The sequence below is a fragment of the Camarhynchus parvulus genome, chromosome 5 (genome assembly GCF_901933205.1).
Source record: "Camarhynchus parvulus chromosome 5, STF_HiC, whole genome shotgun sequence".
Classification (NCBI taxonomy): Eukaryota; Metazoa; Chordata; class Aves; order Passeriformes; family Thraupidae; genus Camarhynchus; species Camarhynchus parvulus.
Window position 1 is genome coordinate 24,374,946 of NC_044575.1, and position 15,846 is coordinate 24,390,791.

At 43.7% G+C, this 15,846-nt stretch overlaps 1 protein-coding gene across 2 annotated transcripts in view; it reads right to left on the bottom strand.

Moving 5' to 3' along the window:
* The window catches only part of INO80 (INO80 complex ATPase subunit), a 64,284-nt gene extending 55,466 nt beyond the window's left edge, over positions 1-8,818 (bottom strand). Inside the window, exons 1-3 of one of the 2 annotated variants that reach the window (XM_030948820.1) lie at positions 8,523-8,818; positions 2,762-2,832; positions 527-712 (exon numbers count right to left, since the gene is read on the bottom strand). In XM_030948820.1, coding sequence (XP_030804680.1) covers positions 527-669 — 143 coding nt within the window. In that variant the 5' untranslated portion in view covers positions 670-712; positions 2,762-2,832; positions 8,523-8,818. The remainder of the gene's footprint in view (positions 1-526; positions 713-2,761; positions 2,833-8,522) is intronic. The other variant, XM_030948819.1, reaches the window with a different exon arrangement.
* Between the last annotated feature and the right edge of the window lie 7,028 nt (positions 8,819-15,846).

The window sequence follows — 15,846 nt, forward strand, 5'->3', positions numbered from 1 at the left end:
TCACAGAATATCCCAAGTTGGAAGGGAGCCACAAAAATCTTTAAGTCCAACTTCTGGTCCTGCACAAGAGAGTCCCCAAGAATCACACCATGTGCCTGAGAGTGTTGTACAAAGGCTTCTTGAACTCTCTCAGGCTGGTGCTGTGACCCCTTCCCTAGGGAGCCTGCCCCAGTGCCCAACCACCCTCCAGTTAGAGAACCTTTCCTTAATATCCCACCTAAATCTCCCCTGACAAAATTTCATGTCATTGCCTCACATCCTATCAGTGGTCACCAGAGAGAAGAAATCAGAAAAGCTTTGTTTCAAAACTCAGAGTTAATGCTAGATTTATTATTAAATTTAATAGTATTGTTTAGATTTCCACTTCTCTAGGCTGAGCAATCCAAGTGACCTCTCCCAAAGCAGAAGAGCTTCTAACGAACAAGTCACTGATAAATTCTTCATATGGTGTATGTGTGGACCAATATTATAAAAATGCCTGTCTTTCCTTGGCACTCCCAAGGGAAAGTACAAAAGCTTTTGGTACCTGGATATACTCCTGTTAAAGATGGCAGACGTCTGTCGTAAGAACTGATCCAGTTGCAGAGCTTTTTCCAGATATTGCAGATAGAGGGGTTTTGCCAGCTCTGAGCAGCTGCCATCCTCCCTGGCACCCAGCTCTGAGGCCATAGAACAAACTTCTCCTCATGCACAGGTGCCTCTGAACACACAGCTGTAAAAGGAAACAACGGCCATCAGCACCACAACTCCTCTGAAAGGAGCAAACAGATTCCTGTTTGACAAAAAAGACAAAAAACCAAGACAACTCTGGGCAAAAGCTTAGGCTGCAGTTAAAAGGTATAGTAAACAAACAGAAATTGCCATTCAACCCTCCACCACAGTACTACAACAGCCACAAACTAGATTCTTAGTTTTCTGCTTTATGACTTTGTGGTTGCTTTTTGATAGGAACAAGCACTGGTTTAACCTAGTATGATAATCCAAGTGGTGACATAGAAATTCAAAGTATTATGAAGACAGTCCTCAAGCAACTAAAGTAAGCTTTCATCACGTTATTAAAGGTAACATGCTTAACCCTGAACAGAAGGCATATATATATAACCAACTCAAAAAGGAAGAATTACTAAAAATATTGCTCCTCTGTTGTTTTTACCATTCAGTTCACAGCTGTAGTCTACTGAATACTCGTAATATTTCTCCTTTACCTTACAGCAATGCTCTTTCAGCACTGAAAAATATAGCTGTTACCTGCTGGCAAACAAGCTACAAATACTTGACCAAAAACCCTGTTCTTCTAAAGTGCAACTTTTATTTTATTAAAGAAAAATAATACAAAGAAAGATGCTTTTCAAGATGCTTTTTAATATTTAAAAATTTAGAATGTATTCTAGCATTATGTTTTTCCACTAGCAGGAACCGTCCACCTGATTTTTTTAATTTGTTCTCTGGATTTAAGATTCTTAATAAATCCAAATGCGTCCCCCTGCAATATTTGCATACTACATACTCTGGAAACAAAGATATCAAAATATTTCATTCCTCTGTCAACTGCAGTTTTCTCTTCCTTCAACTACAAAGGACATCATAACAACTGTTACAGTAATAGCTCTGTCAACTCAAATTTTACTTTTCTTTGACTACAAAAGATGCTATCACTGTTATAATAACAGCGAGAAAGGTACGTGATTTCCAAAGCCAAAGTTGTTACTTTATAAATCAAAGTGCTGTCAAGATCTTAAATATTTACAAACAAACAAACAAACAAATAAATAAATATCTAAAGCTTTTACTTCTGGTGGAGGACAAAAGTCACAGAATGGTTTAGGTTGGAAAGGCCCTTAGAGAACATCTAGTTCCAACTCCCGCCATAGGCAGGGAGACCTCTCACTACAACAGGATGCTCAAATTAAAACCAGTCAGACTTAGATTAATTGCTCTTCTGAAGGATTCTTCTGGTTTCTATCACTTCTTAAAAATACTACAAAATCTGAGGTAAACTTCTCATAAATTTGTTGAAAGATATATTTGTTCAATTATTAAATCAGTGACTAAATTGTTTTATGCTTATGTAAGTAAACATACAGATTGAGTATCCAATCTTCAAGCTGCTCTCCCTTCACATATACAGATCCCAAATCCAGCATCTAACCTTCTCTAAGTCTTTTATCCTCCAAAATTACAGAACAAATTCAGAACTTCAAAGTTTCAATAAACTAGGAGAAGTGATCCTCATCTTAAGACTAATGGCTGTGCTTGAACAAGAGCAAACTGTATTATTTCTTAATAAATACTGGCTCTTGAGTTAACGTCCTTACCCACAGAGGATAACAAATAACACACCGGAATTCACTAGACAAGGTAACAGCTCTGTGATAAAAATTATTTTTAGACTGAAGCTTTCTACATATTAGGTCTTTGCATACCTGACAGCAGCTGAATGACTGACCTCTGTCACCAAATCCTCATTTCGAGCAGAACTTAGCAACACCTGAAAGCCTTCCCTATGATAGGGTAGTAAGATGCACATTTTCCAAGCAACTTTCATCTATATATGCCATACTGCTTAACAGGCATTCGAAACCAAACAAACCAAACAAAAAAACTTAAATCAAGAACTGTCTTCCAAGAGAGAGGAAGACACGAAATGAACCACAAAATCATTTAGGTCGGGAAAGACCTCTAGGATCATCAAGTCCAGCTGCTAATCTAACACTGCCAAGTCCACCACTAAACCATGTCCCCAAGTACCACATCCACACACCTTTTAAATACCTCCAGGGACAGTGACAACGTCTTGCCTGGGCAGCCTGTTCCAATGCTTGACAACCCTTTCTGTGAAGAAATTAAGTAAAAGAGTTAAAAAATGAGAGGACACATGAAACTTGTGCCTCTAATGGAAGAGATAATTGATGAAGTGGTAGAAAATAAAAACTTGAAGGTGAAAGGCATTTTCCTTTCCTCATGATCACTAATAAAAACTACATATATTACAGGAGCGAAAATCTCTCCCTAGTATCATAGCAAAACAAGCATGGTGATTCCTTTTCCCATTCCATTTCAAAATGTATCCATCAAAAAGGGCATGTATTATATTAACACAGTTAACTCAAAAAACATGGCATCTTTCACCTGTCTACTCTTCGCAGAAAACCACATTCCCAAAACTCAGTCTTGCATTTCCACATTTAATGAAGTCCTCCTTGACCTGACACAGCACAACTCCTCTGCATTTCACCCATATAAAAGACATGCTTTTGCTTGTCTTCCTATTTTAATTGCCCCACAAGACTCCTGTACATACAACATTAATTACTCTTGTCCTCAAAACAGTTACTAGTCTGCATCCTGCCCACCAAATAAACAAATAAACACAGGAGAGCTTAACAAAATCCTTAAAACATATTTACAATGCCCAAAAGAAATTCAGTAAGTGTTACACAAGCACACTGAATGGTGAGTAACTCAGACATTTAATTCAGCCTTTCATTTATTTATATGCTGACAGTCAGAGTGCTTCTCTGCTATCAAATAATACAGAAGGCTAAGTGACAGATAATTCATTCTCCATCCTTTCATTTCTACTATAGGTTTTAACAAACAAAGATTTCCAATAGCAAAAACTGATTGAACACTGAAGTGAGAGAAGACAGGAACAAACGAGAGGCACACAGCCCAATCCACTGCTGTATGTAACTGTGTATGACATCACCAACATACTGCTTCAGTGGACTTACATGGTGATGACATTCATTCCACCTTTCTTTGACATTTCTGAAACAAATCTATCCTTTTGTCTACTCAGTTTAAGGACAAAACACAGATTTTCAAAACATTTCATTACTGATGGTAACATTCAGGTAAATACTCATGTCACAGGGGTAAAATGAGCAGAAGCTGCACAGTAATCCTTGTGCCATCATGACTTTCTTACTGATATATACCAACTTCACATTAAGTTTCAGTATCAAATTCAATAGCTATTTGCTTTCTCCCTTCCTCTTCCCTAGAGTTCCAACAGTTTAGAAAAACAACATTTGGAAATAAATAGCTTCTGCACTGCCAGGCTGGCACTTCGAATCTTCTAGCATTCTTAACCAGAAGTTCACACTGAAGCCATTTAATTGCATCATATGGACCACTAAATTATTAAAAGTACAGGTAAAATATCAGCAGGAATGTAATAACTTCACGCAAATAACTTTCATAGTAATTATATTTTTTTAATATCTGAGTTCAGTTCTGAAAGAGCCTTCCTTATGCTGTCTTAAATCCCATTGCTTAGTTCAATGTTAATGTAGGTGTGGGATTTCTTCCCGCACTCCTGTTTTTTCAAGTCTGCCCATTTATAGCATCCAGTCAGTAAGCAAACACCCCGCACTGGAGAAGAATCCTCCAAGGACATCTTCTGAGAGCAGCTAGGTTTTATAACAAGGTTTCTAAATTTTATGCTCATTGACCTGCACCAACCAAACAGCACAACCATGCTCTCCTAAAACAGCTTAGCTTTAAAAGTAGATTTTCCCAATTTAAACAAATATCCACTGCATATTTCTGAATGGAAGTCCAGCAAGCTTTTCCTGCTAGTATCAAACAGGAACCCCGTATGTGCTAAGTGCAAAATCTGGCTCTTGTGCCTAGCTGCAACCTGGATGGGGTTTGCTTTGCAGAGCTGTTTGAAGCAATACTTTTTCATCCATGAGTTTCTTGTGTTTTTTCCCTTTAGCTGCTGCCACCTCGACACCTCAGATAAGGCCCAAAGGATTCATTTTTCTGCTCTTTATGACTAACATCAACTGTCATAGTAAATAACAATAACGACTCCACTCCTAGCTGAGGGCACATACACAAACACAAGCTGCCATGCAAGCAAAAGGTACTGGACTGTAGTTAATGCACAGTCCCTCTTCTTAGCAAGGCAAATCAGGGAGGTAAAAGTAATTCAGACTCCCCAGCCACACACTAAGTGCATGGATATGAAGTGTGACCAGGCAGGTGAGCACCAATACTTGTTCCAGTATTTCAGCCCACAGAAGCAGCCTCTTTTCTCTTCTCCATCCCATCACTGCAAACACACTGACAAAACATCCATGTGGACAAAAACCTGAAATCACACAAAGTATGTATTCCTCATTTATTTATAGCATGGAAGGCTTTATCTATATAAGGATTAAAATTGGTCAAAAATACAATCTTCTATGTCACCTTAATTGCCTTGCAATTTTAGCAGTTTTCTGTGTTTTTCCCAAACATGGGGGTTTTGTGCTTTGCAATTTGACACCAATTTATTAAGATAGATTTTCCAAACTTATGCAAATTCCTAAAATACTTTTCCTTCTTGAAGAAATTTAGAATTGAGACATACAGGTCTCATTGGAGGAGCAGGATAGTCAATGCTGTGAGATGTTCCAGTAGTAATATCTCCAGAATAAATCCTGACACAAATATATCCAAACAGAAGATTCACCAAGTCAAGGTCTGTGTGGAAAACATAGACTAGCACAGTAATAGCAGCTAGACATATTTGTCAGACTTCTTTAAATGCATATAATCTCCAATAGAAAAAATTGTAGTGGTATAAAAAACCTGAAGAACTATTTTGTTTGAAGGAGAATTACATGCTCTCCTTTTCCCACCCATTTTAGCTTGCTTTGGTAAATGCATAGTTACACTAACAACAATTTCCCAGAGCTATAGACCACATTTTAAAGCAAAACATAATTCCCATATGGGGATTTTTTATGGCAGCGTCCTAAATATAACTGGGATTTCATAAGCAAATATGAAATTTCATATGAACTGAAAGCCTCCACTAACCTCAAGCTGAACAAATAAAATTAATGTATATACAACTAAACTCTGAGTTCACACCATTTGAGCTTGAAATTTAAAAAAGACATTTTAATTGCTTTTCTGAGTAATGAAATCTAGGTAAACTAGATTCTTTACTTTGCTGTTCTGCTTTTGTGGTAAGGCTTCATACTGTTTTCCAAGGAATGAGACAGCATTTCAGTGATCTGTGTTCCACCTTTTAATCACTTTTAAATACAGAGAAGAGCCAGCAGGGCATTGCCTCTGGATTTTCCAATTCCCAAAAAAACCCAGTTAAGAGATAGGGCCTTATTTATTATTAAAAAGAAAAACTATATAGCAGTGTATCAGAAGCATATACGTAGTAAACAGCAGAATACCTTCGAACATACTGAACACAAAAGTAGGCGTGTCAGAGCTCTGCTTCCAAGTTTAAATCAGCAGCCGCTACTAAGGGTTCGTTTGTTCAACGATTAACAGTCCTACGTGATCTGAGTTCAGACCGGAGCAATCCAGGTTGGTTTCTATCTATGATGAACTCTTACCAGTACGAAAAGATAGGAAAAGTAAGGCCAATACCACAAGCAAGCCTTCGCCTTAAGTAATGAAAACAACTAAATTACAAAAGGCTATCACACCACACCATGTCAAAGAAAAGGACCAGCTAGCGTGGCAGAGCTCGGAAAATGCAAAAGGCTTAAGTCCTTTAACTCAGAGGTTCAAATCCTCTCCCTAGCTTAACCCAAACCATTCCCCCATGACTAACTACCCCCTCTTAATCAAGCTCATCATAGCCCTCTCCTACGCCCTACCAATCTTAAACGCAGTAGCCTTCCTCACAGTAGTAGAATGCAAAATCCTAAGCTACATACAAGGTCAAAAGGGCCCAAACATTGTTGGCCCTTTCAGGCTCCTGCAACCCCTAGTAGATGGCATAAAACTGTTTATCAAAGAGCCTATTTGGCCATCAACATCCTCTCCAATCTTATTCATCGCAACCCCAATACTAGCCTTGCTCCTAGCAATCTCAATCTGAACCCCACTGCCCCTTCCATCTTCCTTAACAGACCTCAACCTAGGCCTACTCTTCCTGCTAGCCATGTCGAGCCTAGCAGTATACTCCATCCTATGATCAGGCTGAGTTTCCAATTCAAAATATGCCCTAATTGGGGCATTACGGGCAGTAGCTCAGACAATCTAGCCATTATCCTCCTCTCCGTCGGCAACTACACCCTCAACACTCTCGCAGTCACCCAAGAGCCCCTGTACCTTATTTTCTCCTGCTGACCCCTCGCTATAATATGATACGTCTCTACGCTTGCTGAGACCAACCGTCCTGACAGAAGGAGAATTGAAACTAGTATCCGAATTTAGGATACTAGTTAGGAAAAACAAACCTATTTAATTGCTCAATTAGAGTAATTCTTGTCCCAAGAGAGTTAATAGTATTTATGGATGCCTCTGACAATGCATTTATAGTCTCTACTCTACGCAGCAGCACCAACAGTTACCCTCACACTTTGCCATTCTGTGCACACAAAATAACAACTGCATGGATATTTTCAGTTTTGTTTGGTTTTTACTCCCTCCACCCCAGACCACGAAAAGGGAACTACATGCAAAAAAAGCTCTAAGAGCACTTGCCATCTAAGCCAATCTAGCATGTCAAAGAGCATGCTTACTACAGAATTTGTTTGTAAGAAAGGAAACTAAAATTCGAATTATACATATTTCACTATAAAAAACCTAACTTGACTGGAACCATTTTCTTCATGCCAAGGCGAAAATAAATTAAAGGAGTTTATTATTATCTGCAACACCACAGTAGGAGAAATCATCCACAGAAGACAGGCAACAGCGTTAAGAACGTATAACGCTAAATCACAAACAGAAATTGTATTGAGTCTCCCAGAGCAATTGCACCAGGCTACCTGTTTGCAGTCAAACAGGAGCGGACTTTACAGAGCAGCTTTAGGGAAGTGCGCATTCACCGGCGCGAACACAGCGCTGAACTACGTTTCACGGGCACCCGGGAGACACTTTCCATCAACAACGCCACGAGTCTGGCAGGCGGCTCCTTCCTGCAGGTGCCGGTGGCTATTCCGGGAGGGCTGGGGCGGCCGGGCCCCCGCCCCGCCGGGCTCTGCGGGCACCGCCGCGCCACGCGGCCTCACGCACAGGGGCGGCCCGGCCGGGCCGCGGGGCGGAGGCCGCGCTCTGACGGCACCGGGGAGGGGGAGGCGAGCGGGTTCCCGCAGGCGCGCCCCCGCAGGCGGCGGCGGGCACGCGCTCCCGCCGGTGACGCGGCGCTCCCGGCCCGCCGCCGCCCTCACCGCGCGCGCGCCCCCTCCGCCCCACACCCTCCGCCCGTACCCGCGCACGCGGCACCGTCCGCACGTGCGCCGGCAGGTGCGCGGCGGCGCCCCCCGCCCCCTCTCGGCCGAGACCCCCCGCGCCTGGCGGGGCCCGGCCGCCGCTCTAGACGGAGGCCTTGGGCGGGGGAGGGAACGGCAGCTCCACGGCCGCCGGTACCGCGGGGGCACATCCGGCGGGCAGGGCGGAGAAGGGGCCTGTCTCTTTAAGAAGAGGCCCGGCTGCTGCGGCCGCCGGTCGGCGCGGGGGGTGAAGCCGCGGCCTGCCCAGCCGGTGCCCCCACTGCCGCCTCCAGTAGCCCCGGCCCGGCGTGCCCTTGCGCAGTGGCCGCGGTGGCTCACCTGGGTACCGGGCCCGGCGGCGACGCGGCGGCGGCGGCGGGGGGCTGGGGGTGTCTCCCGGGCTCGCTCCCCCGCTTGCTCCACCCGGCCTCTCGCCCCGCGTTGCCGGGGCTGGCGTTGCCTGTCTCCTGCCGCGGGGCGCTCCCGGCTCCTGCCTCGCCAAGATGGCGCCCGCGCTGGTGCTGAGGAGGAGGCGGCGGCTGCGGGCGCTGGGACGGCGGCGGCGGCCACTTTCGCTCACTGAGAGGAGAGGAGCAGGGACACGGGGAGCCATGGCGGGGGGGAGGAGAGGCGCCATGCCCAGGCCTGATCAATCGAACCCCGCATGCCTCCCCGCAGCTCCGGCCCCGCGCCTGGGCCCCGCCGCCCCGCCCGCGCCGCCGTGGCCGCCGCACGGACCCCACGTCCGCACTGCGGGGCTCGGCCCCGCAGGGACCCCGCGGGGGGCCCTTTCTCATCGATGCGCTCCTGCGCCCGATTGGTAGGGTCTGGCGGTGACGGAAATTGCCGAAGGGACTCGGCCAGACGGCCGGGTGAGCCAGCGGGTCTCGCGCGAGGCGGGGCGGGGTCTCGCGATGCTGGCGCGGGGAGGTGGGTGCGTCCCGGAAGTGACGCGTGCTCGCCCTTGAGGTGCCGCGGGGGTCGGCGGGTGCGCTCGGCCGAGCTCGGGGCTGCTCGCTCTCGCTGCCGGGCCGGGGCAGGCCGGGAGCCGGTACCGGGCGTGGGTGCGTGTCGCGGAGGCCGCCCGCGGCAGCTAGGCAGCTTGTCTGGCCTGGCAGGCCCCGCAGATGACGAGAGCGGTGAGGGGCTGGCGGCGCTGGAGCCGGGGCGCTGTCAGGGTTAACACGTGGGGCAGTCGGTGGGGCTGCGTGCGTTCTACCGCTGTCGCCTTGTCCTGCGCTAGGAGTTGCAGTAGAGGAGCTCTAAAGGAAATAGGCCTGAAGGTTAATTGCGAAGATGCTTTGCACCGTAAACACAGTGTGGCCAGCAGCTGTTCAGCACTGCTGCCTCCCCAAACCCATTAACCAGTACACTTAGAGCAAATCCTTAAGTGGATGATTAATCCATGTCACCTACTGCATAGCGATAAAAATCTGTATTTCAGGACTAAGCTGTGTCACTCCAGCGCTCAGTAGATATCCGTGTCCTGGTTTTGGCTGGATGGAGTTAATTCCTCAACAGCTGAGACAGTACTGAGTTTTGCATGCAGAATATAAAGACTGATGTTTTGAATTTCACTAAATCGTGTTTATCCTAAGTCAAGGACTTGTCGTGTCTCATCGTCTGCTACTGAGAAGGAAATCTTGGGAGGGTGCACAGCCAGGACAGCTGACCTGAACCAACCAGAGGAATATTCCATACCACAGGACATCATGCCCAATCTGAGGGCAGCTACTTGGAAAAGAGGCCAATCTAGGGCAGGGTGGGAAGGAGCAGCTTCATGGTGCTTAGCTGCCAGCTGGGCTTAAACTGCCACACACAGTTGGTGGGATATAAAAATAAGACATTGCTACTGCTCCAGTAAAACTTCACTAGAGTTGTCCTTAACTAGCGATACTAATTGTACCCCTAAGTACAGCCAGGAATTGCATTGTTCAGGAGGTGTGCATGATTTGGTTACATGTTAGTAAGCACATGAGCTCAGACAAACAGAGCATCACTGTGCCTGATGGACCTTTAAAAAAATAACCCCTTCTTCTAAAGAAAATAGTAATTTTTGATCTTGTGCTTCAGTGAGTGATGACACCATTCCAATTTATTTATTTTCTTTATGCCATTCCCAAAAGAGAACCAAAGGGAAAGCAGTACTTATCTTTACCCCAAAAAGTTCTGCTACCTTAATCATTATAGTGGCACAGATGCAACTGAACTGTGAAGTCCCTCTCTGGAAATCCTTATTCCATGATAATGCCATTCCAATCAGAGATCAAGTCCTTGCAAGAGGCTGAGAAAGCAGCTCAGTCTCTTATCAAGAAGGGTAGCCTCAGCAATTACTTTGTATCCTGTAAAAACATTCCATACCATATCCCAGACTTGATGCCTTCATCTCTCAGCTCCTCTTCCCTCCCTCTTTCCCTTACCTGATATATCACTATTTTCTGTCTGCTAATAGGACTGCATGGACCCAAATGTTTTTGGTTGTGGAAATACAACCTAAGTGCTCTTGATCTGTCTCTGACAGAAGAGCCTGCATGCTCCACACTGTACCCCACTGATCGGTGATAACCCTGACTGCTTGGAAAAATCTTCCTTCAGTTAAATGACAAAGAAAACCTCATCAGTTTTTCTGTCACTGCCAACTGAGCAAGTCTGACTTACAGTTTCAAATGAAAACCTATTTAAATACTGCCGATCTAGTACTTTGTGGGGAGAGGTAAAAAAAAACCCCAACACACCAGAAAACCGTTTCCCCTAAAAATATTTTTTAAATGTTTAGATACATCATAAACCACCACTTTAGTCACACCACTTTACATCCAAAGAAAACCAACTCAAACAGGTAGTGGCATGTACTCACATGCAGATGTCACATCCCTTCCAAGCTGGTGTCATTATTATTCCCACCTTTGCATCCTGATGCCCAAATAGTTCTTGGACTGCAATCTGGTTGGCACAGTGACCTTTGACCTTCTCCATTCTTCCCTATTCTACATTCAGTGTTCACTGATACGTCACAAAACTTGTTCTGGGACTGAGGCACGGCCCACATTAATTTTGTCCTGTGGTAGAGCAGAAGTTTTGCCCTAATACTTTATTTTGCTGGGGAGGGACTGCTCTGTACCTCCTAAAGTGCTTTTTGCACACACCACACAGTACAGTGTTGTTACAGCCTTATCCACAGAGCTGGATGGGCCAGTGTGGTGAACAACAGTGGTGGTGATGGTCTGCAACTTCCAGCAGGAAGCTGCTCTAATGAGTTTTACATACCTGCAACAGGTAGCAAAAGAACTAATGCGGTTTAAGAAAGTGGTCTGTTAACAGTGCAAGAAAAATAAAAGTCACTCTTCTAAAATCAAAAATAGCTCTTGAAAAAAATGGATCTCAAAAACAGACCTAGAGAAGAACAGTCAGACACAGCAGGAATTTCCTTCAAAAGACAGACCATTGTTATTTCCATTCAACAGTGGAATGTGCAATTACCTGTCACTGTAAAGTCAGGAGCCTTTGTTTGACACCTCTGCAAGGGAAGTAGCCTCTTTTTTCACTTGGATGTCTCCAAACATCCAATCTAAGCTCATCAAATCACCTGTGTCAGAAATTAAATTCATACAGTCTGCTTGAGGTCATCCCACAGATTTTACCACATGAATTTGATTTTCAAGCTCTGCTTTGACAAAGTACATCCTTGATTGTTGAAGGATGTGGTGGGGTCTTTTTGTCTTTTTTTTTTTTTTTCCTGCAAAAAAAGCAATTACCATCATCTCTATAGTTTCTATCCTCCTGTGGATTGTTTCCCTCTATTAAATTCCACGGCTGGTTGGATCAAAAGACCATCCTCATTCATTCTGTAGTCTTCTGTTACTTTCTCCCTTCTCAGTTTCTGCATGTCTGCCAGCTGACACAGCTCCTCTGGCAGCTCCATGCAAATGGGCTAGTAAGGAAAAAGAAACAGAAAAAAAATGAAATCAATAATATGAAACAACATACTACAGTTTTGTTAGAACCAGGGATGAGGTCCCTCTGTAATTAGCCAATGGAACACAACAATCCTGCTATCACATACAGCACAGCACCATATCTACTGCAGCTTTACCGTCAGTGCACTGGGGATATCAACTGTGCTGCACATGGGTGTGGTAATGGCTCTGTGGTACCAGAGCTGTGCATGTGAACTGGCACCTCTTAAACAAGAGGATTCTGCACTTCTAGGAAAATATTTGCTTTTGTACACCAGGTTCCCAGGCATCTGCTTCTTTGAATTTAAGTCCTAAACATGAGAACACATCTGTATTTCCAAGTAGGTAACAACCATCAGTATGAATCCACAAGGAGAGTTAAAACTGTAGCACATGTAGCTCCTTTACTAGCTCTTTTCTAGTGACAGAGCTGCAGAGAAACAAAAGCACATTTTCCTAGGTGTCTGCATCCACAAGAAGAACAATTACTGCTGGCAGACACACTGAAAATGCAGGAACTGCCAGGCGTTTCAGGGTGGGAAGTTTGTGTTCACTCCTCCCCCTCAGCAGGGAGGAAGATTATCCGTTTCTGAAGGACAAGGAAGAGGGAAGCTAAGGGTTTCGATAGTGAAGACCTGAGGATCAGAGGTCGCTGCTTTGTATCTGGTTTGTGGGTAATAAGTCAGGGAGTGTCCTCCCCTTGCTTAGGAGGGAGCATCCACCATTCAGAAGACTCAACTACCACTTGCAGATGATGCCACAGGCAACCACAGAAAATGTCAACATACCTTTCCAAAAACATCAGGATCAATGAGATTCCTTTCTTTTTATTTCCTTCCTTTTTTTTTTCTATATTTTCTTCTTCTTCCTCCTCTTCTGCCAGTACTACATCAACAAGAATGCTGCATTATCTCTTTTGGCTGCTGTGAACCACTGGCAATACTTTACTGTTGCTAATAAATCAGACACAGGTACATGCAATGATGCAGAAGTCTGAAATCAAGCACTCCTGAGTATGTTGAAGACCACAAGGATGATCTGACCTTAGCAGGAGCTCATTTAGTCAGAAAGTGATTCTGGTATTTTGCCACTACACATTTGGAGTTTAAATATGTATTGCAAACAGATTTCAAATAAAGTAGAAGAAACTTTTATTTGGGTGATTACCCACAAGATATAGAAACAACAGAAAATTATTAACAGTGAAATGACAGTGAAAATGGCTCCTTTTGCTACCCATACTAGATTTCTGAAGCCAACTGCTTTAGAATGCAGAAAGTAATGACAACCAGATGAGATATCAAATCAGTCTTGAAAATACCATTTGAAATACCCAGGATCAAGTTAATTCCTTGGCTAATCTTATGGAATAGATGGATTTACAAAAGGATTTTTTTCAGCAAGCTGAGAACCATTGAAAAATTTCTACAAATAGCCCAATACAAAGCAGAATTTGTACTCTCTTCCCTTTAACAAACTGTTCTTTTCTCTTGTGTCATGCCTACTTTCACATGCATTTCACATGGAAATTCACATGTCAAGCTCATTTTTTCCCCATGAACTAAGAACAACCTTCTTTTTTTGGCAGCTTTCCTGTAAACAGAAAAGATTTTCAAATATGACCTCCTCTCTTGTATCTGTGAAGCAGCTATGACCTCTTGTGGTTATCTAATCTACTCCTACATCCTCAATAATGGGATTTACGGCTCTGAGCCCTTAAGTAATTCCCAAAGGATTCAAGTCTGTGCTTCAGTGCTTTGTTAAACTAGGGCAAAGAAAAACAGAATTTTTTTCATAAAGATAGAGCTGCATTCTCTTTTCCTAATAAATACTTCAAGATATTTAAAACTGCAAAAAATGAGGATCTAAAAGGATTTAATCATGCTAGTTTGATCTCTTATGATTGAAGATGTTTGACCATGCACTTTTCACCCAAATTTAATACTAACAATATCTTTCACAGTTAGTGCAAGCTCTCACAAGATCATGTCATTGAGCATACAGAAAAGCACCACACCAATACCACTGCTTGTTTGGTTTGCATGGACCTGTTCTTTCCTGCAGTGCAATAAGTGAAGCTCTTTCACCAAAAATCTCATTTCCTCCACTTTCTGCTTTAAAAATTAACAAACAATTACAGAAGTCTCCACCATCCGGCCACTCCAGGGTACCTGAGCATCCACTACCACTGGTTCTGTGCAACCAAAGATGAAAAGCATTACTTTATTTGATTTATCACTTTTTAAAGATAACTCTTGTGAGAATAAACGAGGATGACCAGACAACTCAGTCATGCTTTTATAGAAATAAAAATATTTGGTGAACAAACATCACTCAAAACCAGACAGTGTATGCAAACCAGCTCAGCAGAGCAGTTGATAGATCAGGAGAAAAATAGAACAAGATGTGGGGACCAAACACTCTCACCAAAACAAAGCAACTCTGTCAGCTCCAGGTACCAGCACTTTATGCCTGCCTGTTGCTCTTCATATCCTCACACATGTACCAGCCCCTGTTGAGCCCAGTGGTTCTCAGTCTCTGAGCAGAGTGAACAGAAGGTGCAGGTGACTGTGCTCATGCCTTAAGAGCTGCAACTCACCATCCACTAGGCAAACACAGGGTGGGTTCTGCTACTGAACTAACAGGAAATGGAGCTAGGTACATACAGACACCAGCACTTCTGCACACTGAAACAAGGTATGTAGCATAAAGCAGGGTGTACAGCTGCAGAAAAAGAAGCTTTTGGTAACTGGGTACTCCAGAGTTTATCCATTAGAGCCTTGGATCCAATCACTAGCCAGAGAAATAATCAAAGATGTACCTACCTTTGTGCTCACAAAGTGATCTCCAGACCCAGTCCAATAAGCATTTAAATAAGTTGTTAGGTCAGACATCAAGTTATCCATTAGAGATGAGTTGAGCAGCAGAAGGTACATAGCTTTCAGAACAAATGCTTTAAGCAGAGAAGCTAGGAAGGGTCTCAAGGACCATATATCAAGATTCTCCTGAGTATCCCAGTGCAGATGAAACCAGTTATTGTTGTGGTTTAATCCCAGCCACAAATTAAATCCCATGCAGTTGTAAGGTCACTCCCCTCAACCCCCATCAGGGTAGGGAGGAGAACTGGAAACAAAAGGTAAACCTTGTGGGTTGAGATAAAAATAGCTTAAGAATTGAAAAAAAAAAACCAAAAAAGCTAATAATATAATAATGATAACAGGGGGAGAGAGAAAAATAAAATCCAAGAGAAAAAGTGATACACAATGTGCCATCATTGAGCAGCAATCAGCTCCCTTCCAGGTAACTCCTCTGGTTTAAATACTGGGCATGGCATTCTATGGTATGGAATATCGCTTTGGCCAGTTTGGATCACCTGTCCTGGCCATACTCCCACGTTTTTGTGCAGCTCCTCATGGCAGAGCATGGAAAATCGACAAGCCCTCAGCTTAGGGTAAGCACTACTGAGTAAGAACCAAGTCATCCGTGTGTTGTCAACACTATTATCGTACTGAATCCAAAAACCACAGCACTGTACCAGTTGCTAAGAAGAAAATGTACTCTGTCCCGAGACAGTTACTTAAGTTGAAAAATATTTTAAAAAGCTTTTCATCATAGACTCCTGCAGTTTACAACATATTTCCTCATGTTGATCTTTATTTTCAATGCAACTGAATGCTTTCAGTGTCTGAGGCCATCTGTGTACAAGC